Source organism: Tupaia chinensis, unplaced genomic scaffold, assembly GCF_000334495.1.
Source record: "Tupaia chinensis unplaced genomic scaffold, TupChi_1.0 Scaffold000054_1, whole genome shotgun sequence".
Classification (NCBI taxonomy): Eukaryota; Metazoa; Chordata; class Mammalia; order Scandentia; family Tupaiidae; genus Tupaia; species Tupaia belangeri.
Genome location: NW_006159512.1, coordinates 3,006,121 through 3,027,190, shown reverse-complemented (window position 1 = coordinate 3,027,190; position 21,070 = coordinate 3,006,121). Strand labels below are relative to the sequence as shown.

Genomic DNA, 21,070 nt, shown 5'->3' with positions numbered 1-21,070 from the left:
GAGAGGTGGGGGGAGGGAGGGAGGGAGGGAGGGAGAGAACGTGAGAAAGCAAGCCGCCAGGTCTGGGACTTGAACCATGGTTGGCCATGTGGGAATCCAGCGCCCCCAACCACCACACCACCTGCTGGCCCTCTTTCTTTTTTACTTTTCTGAATGGGACAGCAATGTTCTAGTAGAGGGATGGAATGAAAATGGTAATTAATGTGTATTGAGGCGAAAGATAAGCTGGTACTGTTTTAAGCACTTTTGCCCACAAAATGTTGTTAATTAATTATCACAATAATCCTCTGAAATGATATCATCACCCTCAATTTATAGATGAGAAATCAGGCTTAGTAAAGCTAAATAATGTGTTTCAGGCTATATGTTATTCAGTGACTAAAACTGAGACTTGGACTCTGATCTCTGCCTCCAGAGACCTCCATAATAGCACGTTGGTACCGTCATTCTAAATCCTATCACTTAGGGAGCGTTTACCACATTGCCAGTTATTGTGTAAAGTACTCCATCTGCCTTATCTTTGCCCTATCATGACCTGAAGTCAGTTTTCATTATAGTTCTTCCTTTATATGTGGGAAGACAGCCCTACCGAGATTAAGCAGCATGCCCAGACATCACATGTACTAAGAAATGCCACCGGTATTTGGACATAGGTTTTTCTGACCCAAGGTCCTAACTAGTAATATACAGTGTTACAATGTTAAACAGTGGATCATAGGCAGGGCTTTATTCTGATTTCTGAGTTACCTTTGGTTTCTAATACAGTTTTCTTTAAAAATAATTATATCTTATATTTTAATATTGAAAGTTTACAAAGCATGTTCCTATATGTTCTCTCTTTTGATTTCTAAACTGTGCTGTAAAGTATATAAGGAAGAGGATATCCTCGTACAGATAAGTTAGTTTCAGCGAGATCAAGAGCTTTACCAGGGTGAATAAGTGGCACGTTAGCTCTTGAACCTAGGTTCAGTTGGCTGTCCTGTTAGGTTGTCGGGAAAGTCGTGATATATTTTTCTATGCAAAAAAGCGTCATGACTTTTGCAACAACTTTACACTCTCCTAGAATTCTTAGTCAATTTAGGATGACATCATTTTGAGAAACAAAGTGAGTCTGTCCTGCTTATGGTTTTTATCATTGTCACATATATCCTATCTTTTATCAACTGATTTATTAATTTCTCCTGATGTTATGCATGTTTCAAATAGCTATTTCTCTATGCGTTCATCTTTCCTCCGTATCTTCTTTTTTTTTTTTTTCCTTAATTTTAACATTAGGACAAAAATCAAAGGTCCCCTATCTTAAAAATAGATTGCCTTGCCTTTTATCAAAACTAACTCTTGTTAGATGTTTAACTTTTAAGCAAGACCTTTTGGTCAGTAACTTTTGTCAGCCAGCTTCATTCTGTCACTCACTGGTCTGGAAATGTCCTCATTTTTCATAGAATATCCATTTGGTTAAAAAGAAGAAATTTAAAGCTTTGAAGAAGGTTCTGTGTAGACACAGTAGCAATAGTTAATCAGTACTTTATCATAGTGTATTTACTTAAAATTAGATGCTTTTTTAGACCAATCAGAGAGTGTAGCTGTAAGTATACAATCATAGCTTAGTGGAGGTACCACAGCTGTGGTCCCCACTGATGTGACAGTCCCAAGTATGTGTTGCCAGTGGATTAAATCTGTGAACATTTTCTTCTGAGCTGGTCTTGAAAGGTTGAAATGATTTCTCTTGAGAGCTGAGCAGTGCTAATTAGTATTATTAGAAAAACTTTCAATTTTGCTCTTATAATTTCCTAGGCTAAGTGCTCTGGAAAAAGCCTTTCAAGAGGTCTTTGAGGAATCGTTGTTTCATAATTGGTCTTTCTCTTTTCTTAAAGAGGCACTGCATTGTGAAAAATGGGATTGAGTTTTTTCAGACCAAGGGGAAATTTGAGTTGGCCAGGAGGCATATTTCTGTGTCATATTTTCATGGTATAAAGTAATAAGATTGCTTTTCTTATTAGGTGTGCAACAGTCAGATTAGAAAATCAGAGAGTCTAAATCTGTATGTGGTCAGTCTCGAGAGGAAGTAGGTTAGAGTATGCCAAGTACCGGAATATGTCTTCCCCACAAACGACAGAAGAATCAGTGCCTTCACCTGGATTCCCCATCTGTCAGGTCTTAGCTTCTCATCGAGTGTCTCCAAAGGGTAGGCTTTTCCTCTGGGTTTGATTTTGAAATGTCCTCTCTTGATACTTAGTTGAAACATAAAGCAGTAAAAGCACTTCACTAGTGTTCTGTTTTCTTTACTCTTCCTGGCTAGGCAGTTTAGCCTTTTATTTTAGTTTCTTCATCAGTGAAGGGGAGCTGATCCAATATGGCAGGGTTGTTGTGAGAGCTCAGTGAGATAATATATGGAAAGTTTTAGACACTCAGGGGATGGCAGTAGTAGTCCTTTTTGTGGAAGGAGGTATATGTGGCGGTTAAGAGCACTGACTTTAGATCTGGGCTACTTGGGTTCAAATCCTGGCCCTACCAACTAAACAGCTATGTAATTGGAAACTAGTTACTCAGCCTCAGTTTCATCTGGAAATGGAGATAATAATATCTACCTCACCGTTAAGATGAAGCGAGTAAGCATATATGAAATGCTGCTGTGTCTGGTCTCCACCGTTAACTGTGATGATGGCTCTCAATTATGGTAGCAGCTTTTTCTCTCCAGGACCCTAATTTAGGATAATGGCATTTTTATTACAAAAATGTCTTGTTCACATTTCTCTTGACTAACTCTTCTTCCTCCTGGCATACCTGTATCCCATCCATGTATACCATCTCTCCAGATGGTCTGAAGAGTCCATCTGCCTTGCATCTGGGTTCAGTTTTCTCTGTTGTAACTGTTTTATATCTTGATAAATTTATAGGAAAATCTCATTGATTTTCAACTGGAACACTTATCAGTTGCACATGTGGTACTGTGATATTTCTGCCAACTTGTCTGGGCCTCTCAATTCATAATTTCAGAAAGTACTGTTATATCTTAAAGCCATGGTGCCTTCATTCTCTTTGCAAAAGAAAACAGTTTGTACTTAGGTAGAAACTAAAGTGAAACTTGGGAAACCTTTCTATAAATTTTTTATTATGAAGAATTTATATTCTGAACTGTCCTTTGGAAAGCTAGTGTGTTAAAAGTGTGTTATAATTGTTATTAATCTTCATTAACAAATGTCAGGAGGCACGATGCACAGTTCAGATAACACTGACCATCTGGGCTCAGCAGGGCTACCAACTAATATAGCTAAATCATTTTTCATTCTTGGAAGTTGAAATAGATGATGCAAAGAAAAGCTTGATTTTTTCCTATTAAAAGGATAAAAATGTAATAGGATTTTAGTTTTTTAATTATATTATTATTTTTACAGATTTGAATATTTATTTGCTTTTATTGCGAGAGAGCACATGTACAACAGAGACAAGAGAGGGGAAGCATCCCCCAGTGGGGCATAATCACGCTGCAATCCTCCAGTACTTTGGGTTTTGTGTACACATACACATCACATATGCCTCGTATGTTGTGAAGACACCAGATGCATCATTCTAAGCTCAGCCATCCATGTGGGATCTCGCTCCTAATGCCCAGTGCTTAACTACTGTGTTATGGAATAGGCCCCCAAATGTGCTATTTTTGATGCATGAGCGATAGGAACTTTTACAAAATCCAAAATTCAATTAGGCATTCTTACTACAATAGATAACTCTCTTAGACTTCTTTTCAGAAGGTCTCAGGTTTTAAACTTTTGTACTTTAAGTTTGATCATTGAGTTTCTGAAACGTGTGCCTTTTGTATCTTTGTCTCAAACAGAACAATGAAAATGAAACCGCCCTGCACTGTGCAGCTCAGTATGGACACTCCGAAGTGGTTGCTGTTCTCCTGGAAGAGCTCACAGACCCTACTATTAGGAACAGCAAACTCGAAACACCTTTGGACCTGGCAGCCCTCTACGGCCGGCTGCGAGTGGTCAAGATGATCATCAGCGCGCACCCCAACTTAATGAGCTGCAACACGCGAAAGCACACGCCGCTTCACCTCGCTGCCCGCAACGGTCACAAAGCAGTTGTACAGGTGCTGTTGGAGGCAGGGATGGATGTGAGCTGTCAAGTGAGTCTTCTTTTAGCTTTGCTTGTAAAATGTGCAGTGTAAGGGCTGTATGTGTGAGAAATTGTTAGGTGGTGATGAATTGTTAGTAGATGGCAGTTGTCCCTGGTAGGTTTAGAAATGGTTTCCTTTTGTATCTAATACTAGCCTGATATAGTTCCAAATACAGACAGTTTAGTGACTGAGTGAATGAAACTACATTCACTTCACCATTTCTGAGTATATACTTTGTGTTTAGAAGGTTGATACATTTAGAAAAGCAGTCCTGTGGGATTGAGAGCTATTAAATTCCAGTTCAGAGGTGAAGAATCGGATTCAAATACAAGAAACTTGCCTAAGGGTACGTAGCTAAAATCTGGGCCTCTTTTCACTATCATATACTGTGTATACATAACCAATAAAGGAAATGTCACTGTGCCTAAAGGCAATCAGAAAGAAAACGATTCAGGAGGTATGATTTGAGTTAAACTTTGAAGGAAGGGTAGCATTTGGAGTTTTGTTTCTCTGCAAAGAAAGGATAATCCATTTCCTGATATGTTTAAGTTAGCCTTGACTCTGGAGCTTGTTTCTTTCTTTCTTTTTTTTTAAAACATCATTTTTCCCTTTCATGGATGTTTCTTACCTCCCAAGTTGGTGGCTGCATTCTACTCTTCCAGAGACTTCCTTTGCTCTTGTCAGATTGTGACTTCTTGTGTTATTAGTAACCTGTTACTTTGTAACAAACTATCCCCAGCGAATGATTTAACACGATGATTATTTAACTCATAATTCTGGAATTGGTAGTTTAGTCTAAGCTCAACTGGGTTTCCTCATGTGTGTGGGTTCAATTGTAAGTCACTATTTCAGAGGTGGGCTGGATATTGCTTGGGGTGATGGGTGAGACTGCTGTGAGATGTGTCTTTTTTCAAAATAATTATTTATTGCTATTTTAAAATTTGCAATAGGACATGTGCCCTAGAGAGAGAGAGAGACAGACAGACAGAGAGAGAGAGAGAAAGACAGAGAGGGAGAATGAGAAAGCTAGCCACCAGGTCTGGGACTTGAACTATTGTTAGCTATCCAGGAGTCCAGTGACTTAACCTCCTTACCATCTACTGGCCCCAAAATGTGTCTGTTATTATTCAGCAGGTTTACCTGGACTCATTCACCTGGCAACAGTTTAGTTCTGGGAGAAGAGAATTGCACAAAGCTATTTGAGGCCTTGGCTTAGAACAAATGGGCTACCTTTGCCATGTTTTGTCGACTGAAGCTTGTTTCTCTTCCAATCTCCTTCCCTCTTTATCTTTCTCATGGAATAAGTAAAATAAAAGAACTTAAAAAAAAATGCAAATTGTAAAAAGGTGCTCAGAGAGATAAATGTGATCAAATTTTCAAACAATCTGCACACTCCAGGTGGAATTAGTGCTCAACCATGGAGTTGAGCACTAACTCCTAAGAATTGTTAGGAGGTCCAATCCTGTCTCCAGGGTTTTAATTCATCGAATTAAAAAAAAAAAAAACTCAGGCTTTCCAATCTTATATTTAAGATTGGCACACTGAATCAGTTTTCTTTAGAGAGTTGCTTGCATTATTTAGTTGTTTAGATATTATAATATCTGTTCTCAACTTCTTCTTTATTCAACTTTGGCAGCATTACAAATAGGTATAAGATTTTTTCTGACCTTTATATTAAGGAGGAAAAAAAGTCTTTCTCCCAAAGGGGTATTAAAATTAGGTAGATGCTTGTTTGTTGTTGTATTGCAGTTGACTCATGGACTCATGGAGTTGCCTTTTTTTTTCCCCCCTTTAACTGACAGAGGACATATATACCACCAGAGAGAGAGACTGAGAGGGAGAAGGCAACCCCCTTTCGGAGGTGGTCACACCATCATCCTTCTTCTCCATTTCTCCATCCTGCTGGGATTTTGGACATGCGTACACACATGCCCCACATTTTTTTTAAGCCTCCAGGCCAGGATTCAACCTATGGCCAGCCAACCAACTCCCTTAACCACTAGGCCAGGTGGTTGGCTCACAAAATTGTTTTCTTAGAGGATTTTAATGATGAACTCGATGTTTACTCACTAAATGTTGAATTTCTCCATTCTTGATTTACTGATTTCATGGCACTTCTGGTATTATTCTAAACTCAATTGCATGGACTACATTATGACCAAGGACTTTCACTTTTTTTTGAGTGCCCATTTATTGTTATTACTCAACTTGTACATTCTCTATAAAATATTTTAATATCAAATAGGTGTTTGTGGATATTCTCACAGGCTGAGCGAGAACAATACCAGCCAGTAACAATAAACTCTTCCAGTGGATTGAACAGTCTTAAATTGCTCTAGTTACTCAGTTGGGAATCAGCAGTGTGAAAAGTAATCCCATTTGGAAAATTATAGTAATGTACCTTTAGACTTTAATTACATTCACGTTATTATGAATAAATCCTTAAAATTTATAAATGCCTTTGGAGGATTTTTTCCTTATTATTGCATATGTTTTTAAATAAAGCATTTTATCTAGAAATTTTTCTTTTTGCTTCGTTTCTCTCTGAACAATTTATATCATAACACATATTCCAGCTTGTAAACAAAATAATTCCTGTTGGGGCAAGTTTCATAGTGTATTTACTTATGAACACTTTTGTCTTTTATTATTATTATTTACATTTAATCACTGCATATCTTTATAGTATACAACATAGTTTTTCCTAGCAGGAATACACTGTTAGTCAAGTCAAAGACATTAAACCCTTTAGTCTGAAAAGATTTCTTAATAAAGAAAATCAGTCATATTAAGATATTAAGAAAGTAGGGTATAACAGGTAATTTTCTCTTGAAAATTAGCAAGTATTTTTATGTTTTGAGTCTGATCTTGGGAAATTAGGTAGCACTCTTGCTGTATTATGCTAGTGCTTTAACTGTGTGTTTCTTGAAAGTTTCTCTTATTAAAACTTGAAGGTTTGAAGCACTAGCGTAACATTAGGTCAGACTTTACATATACTTTATACAAAATGAAAGTAAAATTACAGAAAATTAATAATAAAGGGTACAAGTTACTGTACTGGAAGCAGTGAAGATGCAAATCTGAGTAAAGTACAAGTTTTGCTTTTAAAAGTTTATAGTGGCAGCAGGCATAAGATATGTATGTAGGGGCCGGCAAGTGGCATGGTGGTTAAAGGCGCTGGACTCCCACATGGCTGACCACAGTTCAAGTCTTGGACCTGGTGGCTTGCTTTCTCACTTCCTCTCTCTCTCTCTGTGTCTCTCTCTGATCAAACTGGAAAATAATAATGATAATAATAATAAATAAAGTTAAAGCAAAATAATTCTTAAAAAAAGATATGTATGTAAATAGATAGATTATATTTTAGCAATCTATTTGTTCTCTGACTTCCCCAAATGATAATTTTATAGTTTCTCCTTTTCTTTTCAAAACTTCAAAGCCTCCTCTATTATGCCTCTTTGGTCATGACTTTGCTTTTATTTCACTGAGAAAAAAGAAGCAATAATAAATTTCTTACTGCCACATTTTAAAAATAATAATTTATGTTTATTTTATTTATTATTGTAATTATTCTTTTTAAACTTGCTATCAGGCTTGTGTACTCACCAGAGAGAGAAGTAGAGAGAGAGAGAGAGGAAAAGTGAGAAAGTAATCCATCAGGTTTGGGACTTGAACCAAGGTTGGCCATGTGGGAGATCAGCACCTTAACTACCACACCACCTGCTGGCCTCCCACCACCACATTTAACAATGTTCATGCATCTGCTTTCCTTTCTGATGCCTTAAATGAAACTTCTAGATTTATCTCTAAAGCTAAGTCCTCTACTCTACTTGTGCATCAAATCCTGTTCCTTTTTGTCTACTTGGATACAGTGCTCTGGTATATGTTCCTTAGCTCTCCTTAACACCATAGTTTTTCTTTCACAACAACATAATTCCCATAAGGACACAAAGATGTTATATGTATATCCTATCTTAAAATAAGACAAAACAAAACAAAACTCTCTTCTGATCTCATGTTGCCTTCTAGTTATCATCCCCTTTATCTGATCCCTTTAGAGCAACTATTTAGAAAGCATCTTAGTTTGTTATTGTGTTGCTAATGGAAGCACCCAAGACTAGCTGATTTGTAAAGAAATAGAGCTTTATTGACTCACAGTTATGATGGTTGGAAAGTACAAAAGCATCACAGAATGGCAGAAGGCAAAACTAAGAGAGGAGTGTGGTCAATATCTGTGTGGCCTCTACCTATCTCATTTCTGCTCCTTATCTAAGAATCAGAACTTGATCATGGGAGCCCCCATACTAATGACTTTATCATATTCAAAGGCTCCATCCTGGGACAACATGAAGAGATTAACTTTTCTTTCTTTCTTCTTTTTTTTCTTTCAGAGTTTTTTTGCTATAGGGTGCGTGCACTCGCCAGAAAGACAGAGAGAGACAGAGAGACAGAAAGCAAGAAATCACCTCCCAGAGGGGATGGCCACACTGCAATTCCTTCTCCTTCATTCTCCTCTTAGGATCTTGAGCATGCATGCACATGCACCCAGTGAGAGTTCAAGCCACCGGGTCTGGAATGTGAACCATGGTCAACTACATAGGAGTCCAGCGACATAGCCATTACGCCAATTGCTGATCCCAAGATTAACTCTTCACTTAACACCTTTGCAATACAATCAAATTATAACATAACTTTTGAGGGCCTACTAAGCTCAAATTTCAAAACATGAAAACTTTATTTAAAAACAGATAGTATTGTTTTTAAGGATCATGTCAAATTCCTTTCCTCCATTTTCTTGAAGCTATTCCAACTCCCTCACTCTATCAAAAGTTCTTTTTTTATTTTATCAAATTGTCTACTAATTGCCATATTGTTAGATCCAACAACCAGTCTTGCTTTTCATTTTACTTGATTTACCATTGGCACTGAAAAAGTTGATCTTTCCCTGTTCTTGATTCATTTTTTTTTTCTTTTGACCTCTGATAAACCACTCTTGGTTTTCATTTAGTTTACTACTGGCTTTTAATTTTAGGTAGATTCTAGAGCCTTGAAGGTCTGGCATTCAGCCTTATAGCTAGATACATTGTCCAGGCTTCACAATCCTTTTATACATAACTATTGAAGAAGGAAATCTCTTTTCTGTTTTCTGTCTTCTGTTTTAAAGGTATATATATATATATATATACCCTCTGCCCTGAGCTAGCCTTTCTTCATTTTCATTACTTCCCAGTAAACCTTTATATTGATAACTCTGTAATCCCCTGTAATAGATAGCTAACATTTTATGGCTATAGAACAAATAAGAAATCTCAGTGGCATATGGTAATAAGCGATAGCATTTACTTCTTATTCACAAATTTATTGCTTAGCTGGGTAAGCTCTGCTCGATGTGGTAAATTAGCCCAGGAATCTCTGTTCCATGTGTCTCTTATCCTCCTGGGTCTAGCCAGGGCACAGCTTTTACACTATCTATTATTTTCTACTGATCATCACCATGCTCACACTTTATATAGATGTATTATATAGTTTTTTTGAATTATTTAATTTATTATTATTCTTTTTTAAATTTGCTATATGGCATATGTGCTTACCAAAGAGAAGGAGGGAGATAGAAAGAGAGAGAGAGAAGAGAGAGAGAGAGAGAAGAGAGAGAGAGAGAGAGAGAGAGAGAGAGAGCATGAGAGCGCGCGAACTGCCAAGTATGGGACTTGAACCATGGTCCATGTGGGTGTTCAGCACCTTAACCACCATGCCACCTGCTGGCCCACACCATATCTTGCCACCGTTGTTCTCTTTGTTTTCTTCTTTAATCAAGAACTGTAAGTGGGGGAAGCCAGTCATGTAGTGCAGCAGTTAAGGGAACTGTCATTGCCAAGATTTGACATCTTTACATTCTTTTTCTATCTGCTGTTTTAGTACTCTGGTGGAAAAGATAACCTAAAAACCATTTGAAAATACCTAGAAATTCTGAATAAAGTATAGCAATATATATGTATATGTATGTGTGTGTGTGTATGTATGTATATATACATATGACTGAGCTTCCATAGAAATTACAGAAATACAGAAGACCAAAAACAAAAAGGAAGATAAAAACCCAGGGTTACAAACATGAATGTCTTTTTCTCTGGTTTCCCTCTTTATTGCCACTTATTTTGTTTTTCTGTTTTAATGCTACTGAGGTCTGACTTTATAAATATTTCCAATCAATGAGAGAATTCCTTTTGCTTTTATCAGCAGTTCAGTTGTTGATGTTAATATATATGTCATTTAAGTTCTTCTCACTCAGCCCTTTTCTTCACCAATTGTATTCAGAGATGTTTTTCTTTTTCATTAAAAGTTGCTGTTAAGTTGTGTTTTTTTTTTAATAATTATTTATTTTATTGATTCATTTATCTATTTTCTAATTTGACCAGAGAGAGGCAGAGGGTGAGAGTGAGAGAGAGAGGAAGTGAGAGAGCAAGCCGCCAGATTCATGACTTGACCCCTGGTCAGCCATGTGGGAGTGTCCAGCGCCTTAACCACCACACCACCTGCTGGTCCCGGTAAGTTGTGTTTTATATCAGTTAATGGAGAAATCTTGAAATCTTACTACATTATCAACTAAATAGTTGTTTATTTTGGAAATTTTGTTTATTTTAAATAAAATATAGAAATTTGCTCTACAGGAAAAGCAGAACTGAAATCCTGGGGTTTAGGAGGGTTTGAGTTCACCTATGTGTTATTTCTTGATATGTATTCAACTTGCTTTTGGAATGTCTTGGACTGTACATATCATGAGAATGAAGATTTTTAAGATCTGGTCACTCATGGATTGTGGATTGGAAGAGTGTTAAGATGTATAGAATAGGGGCTAGCAGATGGCATGGTGGTTAAGGGCACTGAACTCTCACATGGGTGATCGTGGTTCAAGCCCCAGCTCTGGCAGCTTCCTTTCTTACCTTCTTTCTCTCTTTGATCAAATTCAAAATAGTAATAACTAAACTTCAATGAAATAATTTTAAAAATTAAAAAAAGATGTATAGGATAGTGAAAAATTTCAATGAGGGTATTAGACAATGCGTATGGAGGGTCTGGTAAATTGGATGGCACATAATTTATCTTTTAAAAGCTTACATTATACATTGGCAACATTGTCTTAAATTTTCCTAACCCCAGGTGAAAAGAATGACATTTTAATGGAATTCATCTACATTTTGAGAGGAAATTCTATAGATTTGGCATGAAATTCTACATTGTCTGTTGTAATACTGTGATAGTAGCAAATAGTTCCTAGTACCACCTTAGAATTATGAAAACAATCCATTCCATTTTGACAGTTCTTATGTTCTCTTACTGAAGAAGCTAATTACATCAACCCTTGATTGGAAAAATGGATCCATTTTTACAGTCTAAAATATGTTTATTGTCTGGGACCAGCAGTTAGTGTAATGGCTATGTCGCTGAACTCCCATGTAGTCGACCGCGGTTTGAGTCCTGGACCTGGTGACTTAAACTCATGTCAGGTGTGTGTGCGTGCATGCCCAAGATCCCGAGAGGAAAATGGAGGAGAAGTGATTGCAGCATGGCAATCCCCCCTGGGGGGTGACTTGTCACTTTCTGTCTCTCTGTCTCTGTCTTTCTGGCGAGCATGCATGCCATGTAGCAAAAACTTCTCCAAAAAAGTTTATCATCTAACCTTTTCTATCTTTATTCAAGATTTCTGTATCACCTTTAAATTGTATAAAAACACTAGCTCTATTTAATATCAAATTTTTATCTTGGAATAATGTAAAGGATATATACATAAAGGTGGGATACTCCAAGAAGTTTATGGAAAATGGAATTAAAGTATGGGTTTATTTTTGTGCACAAAATTGAAATTCTTTCAGTATTTTTGTTTGTTTGTTTTATTTTGGGCTTTTGCCATAGGGCGTGTGTACTTGCCCAAGAGAGACAAAGAGAGACAGGGAGAAGGAAAGTGAGAAATAAACCCCTAGGGGGCAGGGCCACACTGTAATCCCTTCTCCTCTAATCTTCTCTCAGGATTTTGGACACATATACACATGCAGCCTCATAAGTTTCAAGCTGCTGGGTTTAGGATTCGAGCCACAGCTAGTTATGTGGAAATCCAGCGCCTTAACCACCACAAACCCTGCTGGTCCCTGGATGATTTATTTTTGTTTGTTTAAGAATTATTTATTAAAATTTTTGCCCCAAACCCACCATGTGAGTGTAAAATTGCAGTTAATTCTTAGGAGGAGTTTATTTCTTTTACTCTGCTTCACTAAGAGCTGCCTTGATCATCTTCAGTGCAGAGTTAGTCTTACTCTGTACCCTGAAATACCTGCACTCTACTCACAGATACTCTTCTCCACCTGATGTGTCTCCTTCTCTCATTTTTTGCCCTTACAATAAAACATCTACTTTTTTCCTTTTTTTCCCTACTAAAGATCACATGTGCATGCCAGAAAGAGACAGAGACAGAGAGAGAGGGAGAACAGAAAGCATGATTAGGTAGAATGGTTCACATCTCAATCCTTTCTCCTCCATCTCTCCCCTTTTTTTGGGGGGATTTTTTGGCATGCATGTACATGCACCTGGTTTGCTCCTCAGGTTGTTATGTCCTGGACTCAAACTGCATCATCAGCCACGTGGGATCCAACTGGCTTAACCACTAGGCCATGGAGACAGCTCAACATGTACATTTTCAAAGAGTCTTGCTAGATACTGGGAATACAATGGTGAAAAAAAATGGAAGTGCTTTACATTTTCCCTGAACTATTTTATTAAGGAAAATAGACAATCTTATAAAATTATAATGTGGTATTATGAGTGATATGTTAAGGAAAATATAGATTGATGTGAACACACAGAAAAAACACTAGACATTAGGGGCTAGAGATACCTTCCTACATGAAACCATATTAGTCTAACATTTGATGTAGAATGTAGGTCAGTGATTCTCAACGTATATGCATTAGACCCTCTTGGGTCCCATGTAGGAACTTGCTAGAAATAGAAATTCTTGGGCCTCATCTTGGGCTACTGAATCAGAAACTCTGGGGTTGGGGCCCAGATATCTGGTTTTAACCATCTCTCCAGTAATTCCAATTCATGCTAAAGATTGAGAACTCATGGTATCTGTGATGCTCTGGTCAAGAGAGCTAGGCTTTAGATCAGAGGGGCCAGCCTTTAAGACCTCAGAGTAAGAAAACAGAATGACCCTAATATAAAAAAGTTCAATATTCCTGGAACATAGGAGACCTGGGAGAGTATGATGGACGAGGAAGGAGATAGAGGGGAAAGCAGGGAGATGATCACCTGTATTTTGTAAGCCACATTAATTGTTCAGATTTCATTTATCATAAATATTTATTTATAGATCTGTCTTCTCAAATGGAATGTGAATATACAAGGGCCAGGATGATATTTTAATAGAACATTTCTCTACCATTTGTGGCACACACTTAGTGTTTAATAAATGGACACACCCTAACCCTAACCCACAAACGGATGAATGGATTGAAAAAGTGTGGCACATATACACCATGGAATATTATTCAGCCATAAAAAACAACAAGGCCCTGGAATTTCATAGAGAGTGGATAAATATGGAAATTTGTTGCTGATTGAAGCAAGTTAGGCTATGAAAGGGAAACATTGTATGTCTCCACTTAACATATACCGACTGTCCGCACTCTATGGTAGAGACTGAAAGACTGAGCATAAAAGAATTAAAGATGGTGGACATTAGAGACAAAGTATAAGGAGAGTGTGGGAGGAGAAGAGTGCAGGAAAGGAAATTAGGGGGAAAATAAGGAGAGATAAGATATTTGTGGGACACAAATATGGTTTTTGTTATCTGTTGATGAGGATATATATATAGTATTCTCAACTGGACTGAGATTTGTATCATGCTGGGTAAAATCTTTTTACAATCTACATAATGTATAGTGATTGAATGTATAAATAATAATACAAATAAAATAAAAATGAAAAAAATGCATGCTGATCGAGGGAACTTGGATGCTTACAAAAGCCTTAAAATAATAATAGTAGGCATTATTCTTATTCTATGCCAGAGGACAATTGAGGCTAAGAGAAGATGAGTGACTTACTAATGTAAGGTCAAAGGGCTATTCTGAATCAGAAGTACCTTACAAACCAAGCCTTTGGATTTTGCTTTTAGCATCTCTTCATTTCACAGTACCTTCTGTCAGGGAATGTTGAGATTACACAAAATGTGTACGAATATGTAAAATGATGGAATTTTGAACCTGTAAGCATTCCAAATACAAGTGTGCTTTCCTTTTTCTTTTCTTTTCTTTTTTTTCCAGACAGAAAAGGGGAGTGCACTTCATGAAGCAGCTTTGTTTGGAAAGGTCGATGTTGTGCGAGTTCTGTTAGAAACAGGTAACCATCCTGATTCTCCATGGAGCTTATCCCACCAAATGCTATTTCTATATCAGACAAAGAAAAATGACAGCTTTCTTTGCCAGTGACCCTTAACTTTTTGCCTTCACTTCGAATTGAAGATTTGTGTTCGTATCACGTAAAATTGAGTCTCAGTGTTTAGATAAAATTGATGCCAATGTGTACCTCCCTTTCCTCAATAGATGTTTTAGCAAGAAACTCTTCAGAATTACAGTTATATGCATTTACATCGTATTTAAACATACTAGAGAAACTATGAAAGGAAAAGGAGATCTCTGCCTTCTATAAAAGGGAAGAGCTGATCCCTGAGATGTGACAATTGCTTGGTTCATTAAAGAACATAGTATTTTTGTCTAGGTTTTTATATTGTGAGCTGTGGCAAATAGAAATTTGAGTTTCCTCTCCTCAAGGTAAATGCTTCTTTTAGTTATCAACTAAGGAGCTATTGTTTGTAGGCTATCGTGATGTATTTTAAAGGGGACCTTTTAGAGGAGATATCTGAGGGAAAACTAGGAGGCTTATTTACCTTCTTGGGTATGTTGTGATTGAAATAAAATGAAATAGGAGCTGAGTCAGTTTTTTTTTCTTTTTTTTTTTTAAGAAGCAAAAGGTATGCATACAAAATTTTACTTGTAAACAATTGATGTGGATTTTTCATATTTGGACTATATTGTGTTAATTTTCCTCCAAAAAAAAAAAAAAGAAAAGAAAAAACACTGGCAGACTATGGTGCTTTGATTATGGTGATAACAAAATAAAAATTTCATGTATGTTTGACTTTGACATGCATTTCAGTGATACAATAATGATTTGAGACAACCGATTACAAATGTGTTTGTCACACATCCCAACCAAACTTAAGCTAACATTGAATAATCTTGTAACAAACTAACAAACTGAAATTGAGTTCTACACACACACACACACACACAGAGTAAGATGAAAGCTTATTGGTACCAGAGATTAGGAACTCTTCATAAGAAATTCACTCTTAAATGTTTTTAATCTTTGGTAGTAGTACACCGTCCCCTTCTTTCTTGGTAAACTCTTGTGCCTGTCTGTATAGAAATTAATTTTTAAAACCACTTTTAGTGTTTGGCCTACATATGTTTGAAATTAGAGCAGTTACATGTTGACGTTGTCTTCTGAGCACATTCCAGGGTGTGCATCTAGTGAGTTTTTCCTTTTTCTTTCAGGAATAGATGCCAACATAAAGGATAGCTTGGGTAGAACTGTCTTAGACATTCTGAAAGAACATCCATCTCAGAAATCTCTCCAGATTGCAACGCTCTTACAAGGTAAACAGTATTGAATGATGGACGAGTTTGCCTCAAAGTCAAGATTAAATTAGAACTGTTCCAGTTTTCTTCTGGGTTTTCAGTTAAGTGTTGACTTTTGAATGAACTTAACTGATTTTGCATTTTTTTCTAATAGGCTCTTAGAATAATGAATACTACTTTTGGATACTTTGTTTCTGTTTTTGTTTTTCTTTCTTTTTTAGCGTCGTTTTTGCTACAGGGTGTGTGCACTAACCAGAGAGACAGACAGAAAGTGAGAAATCACCCCGGGAGTGGGGGGAATGGCCAAGACACAATCCCTTCTCCTCCACCTCCCTCTTGGGGTCTTGGGCATGCAAACACATGTGCCCAGTGTGACTTTGAAGCTGCTGGGTCTAGGACTGAAACTGCAGTCAACTACATGGGAGTCCAGTGACGTAACCATTACAGCATGTGCTGGTCCCTATTTCTATTTTTCAACTACTTAGTATTTTTTTAAGTTATTTATTCACTCACTTGATATTACAAAAAAAAAAAAACTGTCTAGAACCCTTATAGTTGTAGTTATGATCTTGAAGTTAATAAGTTTATAAAGTGGTGATGCATAAGTATTGTCTTATACTTGAATAATACTTAAGGAGTTTTTAGAGCTTTCTAATATCTTGTATTATTTCTATGATTTTGTAAAGTAGGTATGTCAGATATAATTTCTGTTTTTGCGCATGGGAGAGATTAACGTTTTGAGAGAGTAATTTGCTCAAACATATGTCCTATGATGTCAGAGGTAGTATAGAAATACTAGATTAATGACAATGACAAAAAACTGTATTTTGCCGAAATAATGCAGATTATTTTCTCTCTATTCAGTAGTACTCAGTAATTCAATTTTACTTGCCTTTGTTTTTCATGAAGATCATTTTGTGTATTTGTAGTTGTTACAGTCATTAAGTCTATTTAAGGTATGACAATCATCTAGGTACTAATTTTTTCATTTGCAGAATTACATAATTCTCCATTTGATCTAAAACTTTTCTGAAAAATTTAGATTTTGAAGTGCTTTTCCAAGTCTGGTCTAAAGCCTAGTAGTTAAAAGTACTGGATCTCACATGGCCAACTGTGGTTTGAATCCTGGCCTCAGTGGCTTGAAAAATATGCCAGGCACGTACATGTGTGCCCCAAACCTGACAGGATGAAGCAATGAAGAAGGGACACGGCATGCCCTCACTCCACAGTGTCTCTCTCTGATGAGCACACCTATCCTTTGGCATTTAAAAAAGATGCTTTCCCTTTTTCTGCTTAATGATTAGGGCTAGCATGTAGCAAGTTACCTTAAAAACCCAATGTTCTTTCTGATCCTTTCTAGTTAGCTCCTACACTGTTCAGTAGAGTTTGTCCCCTACAATTATTACAGATTTGTAGCAAGTTTAGCAGAAGAGAGAGGAGGGCTAAGTTTCATTATGTATCACTTAGGAAGAAGAACCATATGGTTCTGAAAGGAGACAAATGAACTAAAACCAAGAGGAGCAGGAGACATGTAGCTATAGAAGTCAACAAAGGCCAAAAGAGTGAAAAAGAAGAGATACACCATAGGAGGTCATTATGATTTCTTCTCTATTTTCAAAATCTTCCAGGGAAATTTGGGCCCCTAGAGTTTTCTTGTCAATAAAGAAGTTAACTGCAAGTCAAATACACACAGAGATGAATCTGAGAATTCATGCATGGCATTTTATATTAATTAAAATTAAAATAAACTTGAATGAAAACTAAGTAAGTGGCACACACCATTTTTATCAATCTTCTCCCTGTAAGTATTTTGTATTTTGCATTGAACTTTTGCCTATAACTGAACTTTTAAAAAAACTGAAGTTTGTGCATACTATGTCTTTTGGGAGAAACAGAATAAATGTCACTCAATAAAAAGAGAGCGTGATATAGACTTTTTACGAACACACTGCATTGGTTCAATTCAGATGAAGATGCTGTTCTGTAGGAATAACTTTGCTCTCTTAAATGGCCAAGATTTCTTAGGTTTGTTAATTTGTGATAAGGAATTAAGTTTTAAAATTATTGGCACATTTCAGAATGTGAGTCTGTGTGACATAGTTTTTTTTTTTGGGGGGGGAGGACTTTTTTTACTATAGGGCGTGTGCGCTCGCCAGACAGAGACAGAGAGATAGAAAGTGAGAAATCACCCCCTGGGGGGATGGCCACACTGCAATCCCTTCTCCATTCTCCTCTCAGGATCTTGGGCACACACGCACATGTGCCCAGAGTGAGTTTAAGCCACCGGGTCCAGGACTCAAACCGCGGTCGACTACGTGCGAGTCTAGCAACAAAGCCATTACGCTAACTGCTGGTCCCTGTGTGACATAGTGTTAAAAGGATTTGATGAATTAATTTATATCAAGTACTTAGAACAATGCTGGGTGCATAATAAGCAATACAGTCATGTGCTGCCTAGTAACAGTTCAGCCAATGACAGGCTACATCTGCAGGGCAGGTCTCATAGGCTATACTGAGTAGTCTACCTCTGTAGTGGGCAGTTCCAGCTGGGTTTGTGTTGGTATGAATACATTGTATGATGATGGCTCAGTGATGAAATCACCTAAATGACATCCTTCTGTACTGAAATTTTAGTGGTTGTTACTGTCATTGTCTTTATTAAACTTAGAAAAATGAAAAGTAGACTGAGTATAGGATATTACATCAAGAATAATAGTAATGAACACTATTCCTCTGTAAAAATAAAGTTCTTGCAAGATTATACCACCATTGTAACATAAATTTATTTCTTTTATTTATATTACCCAACTGATGTATCCATTTGAATTTGGCATGCTTGTTTAGGGATCAACTCTATTAAAAGCACCTTTCAGAGAGTTTTAAATATTCAGATAGAAATATTTTATTGTTTTGAAAGATTTTTGCCTAGGGTGTATGTTCTTGCTGGAGAAACAGAGAGAGAGAGAGAGAGAGAGAGAGAGAGAGAGAGACAGAGAGATTGAAAGAGGGAAGTCGTCTGTTGGGGGCGCAGATGACCACATTGCAATCCTTTCTCCTGCATTCTCCTCTCAGAATTTTGGGCACACAAGCACACGTGCCCAGCTTGAGTTTCATGCTGCTGGGTCCAGGACTCGAACCACAGATGGCCATGTGGTAGTCCAGGGCCTTAACCAGTATGCACTTGCTGGCCCTACAGACAGAAATATTTAAGGAGACCAAGGAGGCTATTGTATCTTTTGCAGGTGAATTAATTTTAAAAGAAAGAATGTGATTTCAGTTTTCAGAAAAAGAGATTCTTTCTTAGTTTCTTTTTAAAAATTAATAAAACTTAATAGCATATAATAAGTTCTTTTGGATTGTCTGAGTTTTTGAAGCTCTTTTAAAAACTTACGATGTATTTAGGATATGAGAACAAATGAAAAATGAATCACCAGAAGTAAAATGTAAAGTTTAGTATTGATTTAAACAAGTGAATTCAAGTATGTAATCTCAAATAAATATGCACACAGAATATTTAGAAGGCATGGGAAGATCAACAGTCCTTGAAGAGCATATACAGGAAGATACAGCTCAAGAAACACACATTTCGTCTCCTGTTGAGTCTCCTTCCCAAAAGACTAAAAGTGAGTAGCTAATTATAAAAGCAATGGACACTAGACAAGACTTTTATGTACAAATTTATTCTGTATCCTATGCTCTATATTTTAATCATATATTCAGTCAGCATTTAATAGAGCTTCTGGTGTATATCAGATGCTCTTCTTGGCCCTGAGATATAGTAGTGAGCAAAGCAAATAGCAGTTCCTCCTGTAATGAAGTTTAAATGGAGTAGCTATTTCATAGATTTTTCTTTTCTTAAATGTGCTTCCTCCCCCCCCCCCCGCCTTTTTTTGTTTGTATGAGGTATACTTGACAAATGAAAATGGTATATATTTATTGTGTACAACATGATATACACACACATACATACACATTTTGATGTGGCAAATGATTGCTACATCAAGCTAATTAACAGATCCATAACTTCATGTAGTTGCAGTTTTTTGTTTGTTTGTTTGTTTTTTCTTTTTTTGGCTTTTGTTATATTACCTATGTACTTGCCAGAGAGAGACAGAGACAGAGACTGGGAAAGTGAGAAATCACCCCTACGAGGATGGTCATACCACAATTCCTTCTCCTCTTGAGATTTTGGCATGCACACATATGTGCCCAGTGTGAGTTTCAAGTCAGGGACTTGAATTGCTGTGGGACATGTGGGAGTCCAGAGCCTTAATCACTACTTTATCTGCTGGTCCCTAGAATTGTAGTTTTAAAAATTTGGTGGTGAGAACACTTAAGTTTACCTTTTCTTACCAGATTTCAAATATACAACATTGTTGACTGTAGTCATGGTGCTGTACGTCAAAGCTGCAGAATTTTTCCATTCTCTGTAACTTGAAGCTTTGTACCCTTTAATCAACATCTCCCCATTTCCTCCATCCTAGTTTCTAGCAACCACAATGTTCTACTCTGCTTTTATGAGTCTGATATTTTCAAGAGAGACTTTTGCTATAGGGAGTACGGAGAGACAGAGAAAGAGTGACAGAAAGCAAGAAATCACTCCCCGGAGGGAATGGCCATGCCTCAATCTCTTCTCCATTCTCTTCCTGGGATCTTGGGCACAAATGCACATGTGCCCAGCGTGAATTTGAAGGCACTGGGTCCAGGACTCAAACCGTGGTTGGCCATGTGGGAGTCCATTGATGTAACTGTGACACCATCTGCTGGTCCTGAGTCTGACTTTTTTTTTTTTTTTGTAGAGGTTTTTGCTGTAGGGCACGTATGCTTACCAGAAAGACAGAGAGAGACAGAGAGACAGAGAGACAGAAAGCAAGAAATCACCCCCCCCAACCCCAGCCCAGGGGTGATGGCCATGTCACAATCCCTTCTCCTCCATTCTCCTCTCGGGATCTTGGGCATGCACACACACACACACCCAGCGTGAGTTTAAGTCAGCGGGTCCAGGACTCAAACTGTAGTCGGCTACATGGGAGTTCAGCGACGTAACCATATGCCAACTACTGGTCCTGAGTCTGACTTTTTTAGATTACACATAAAAGTGAGATTATTCAGTATATGTCTTTCTGTGCTTGGCTTATTTCACTTAGCATGATCTCTTCCAAGTTAATTCATGCCGTCATAAATGGCAGAATGTCATTTTTTAGAGTAGAACAGTGTAGCCCATTGTATAAACACACACACACACACACAC

At 37.3% G+C, this 21,070-nt stretch overlaps 1 protein-coding gene across 11 annotated transcripts in view; it reads left to right on the top strand.

The window, feature by feature from the left end:
• ANKS1B (ankyrin repeat and sterile alpha motif domain containing 1B) overlaps window positions 1-21,070 on the top strand; it is a 1,163,098-nt gene that overhangs the window by 186,243 nt on the left and 955,785 nt on the right. For all 11 annotated transcript variants that reach the window (XM_027775658.1, XM_027775657.1, XM_027775654.1 and 8 more), the window contains exons 4-7: window positions 3,836-4,132; window positions 14,443-14,518; window positions 15,736-15,837; window positions 19,329-19,442. In XM_027775658.1, the coding sequence (XP_027631459.1) occupies window positions 3,836-4,132; window positions 14,443-14,518; window positions 15,736-15,837; window positions 19,329-19,442 (589 nt within the window). The remainder of the gene's footprint in view (window positions 1-3,835; window positions 4,133-14,442; window positions 14,519-15,735; window positions 15,838-19,328; window positions 19,443-21,070) is intronic.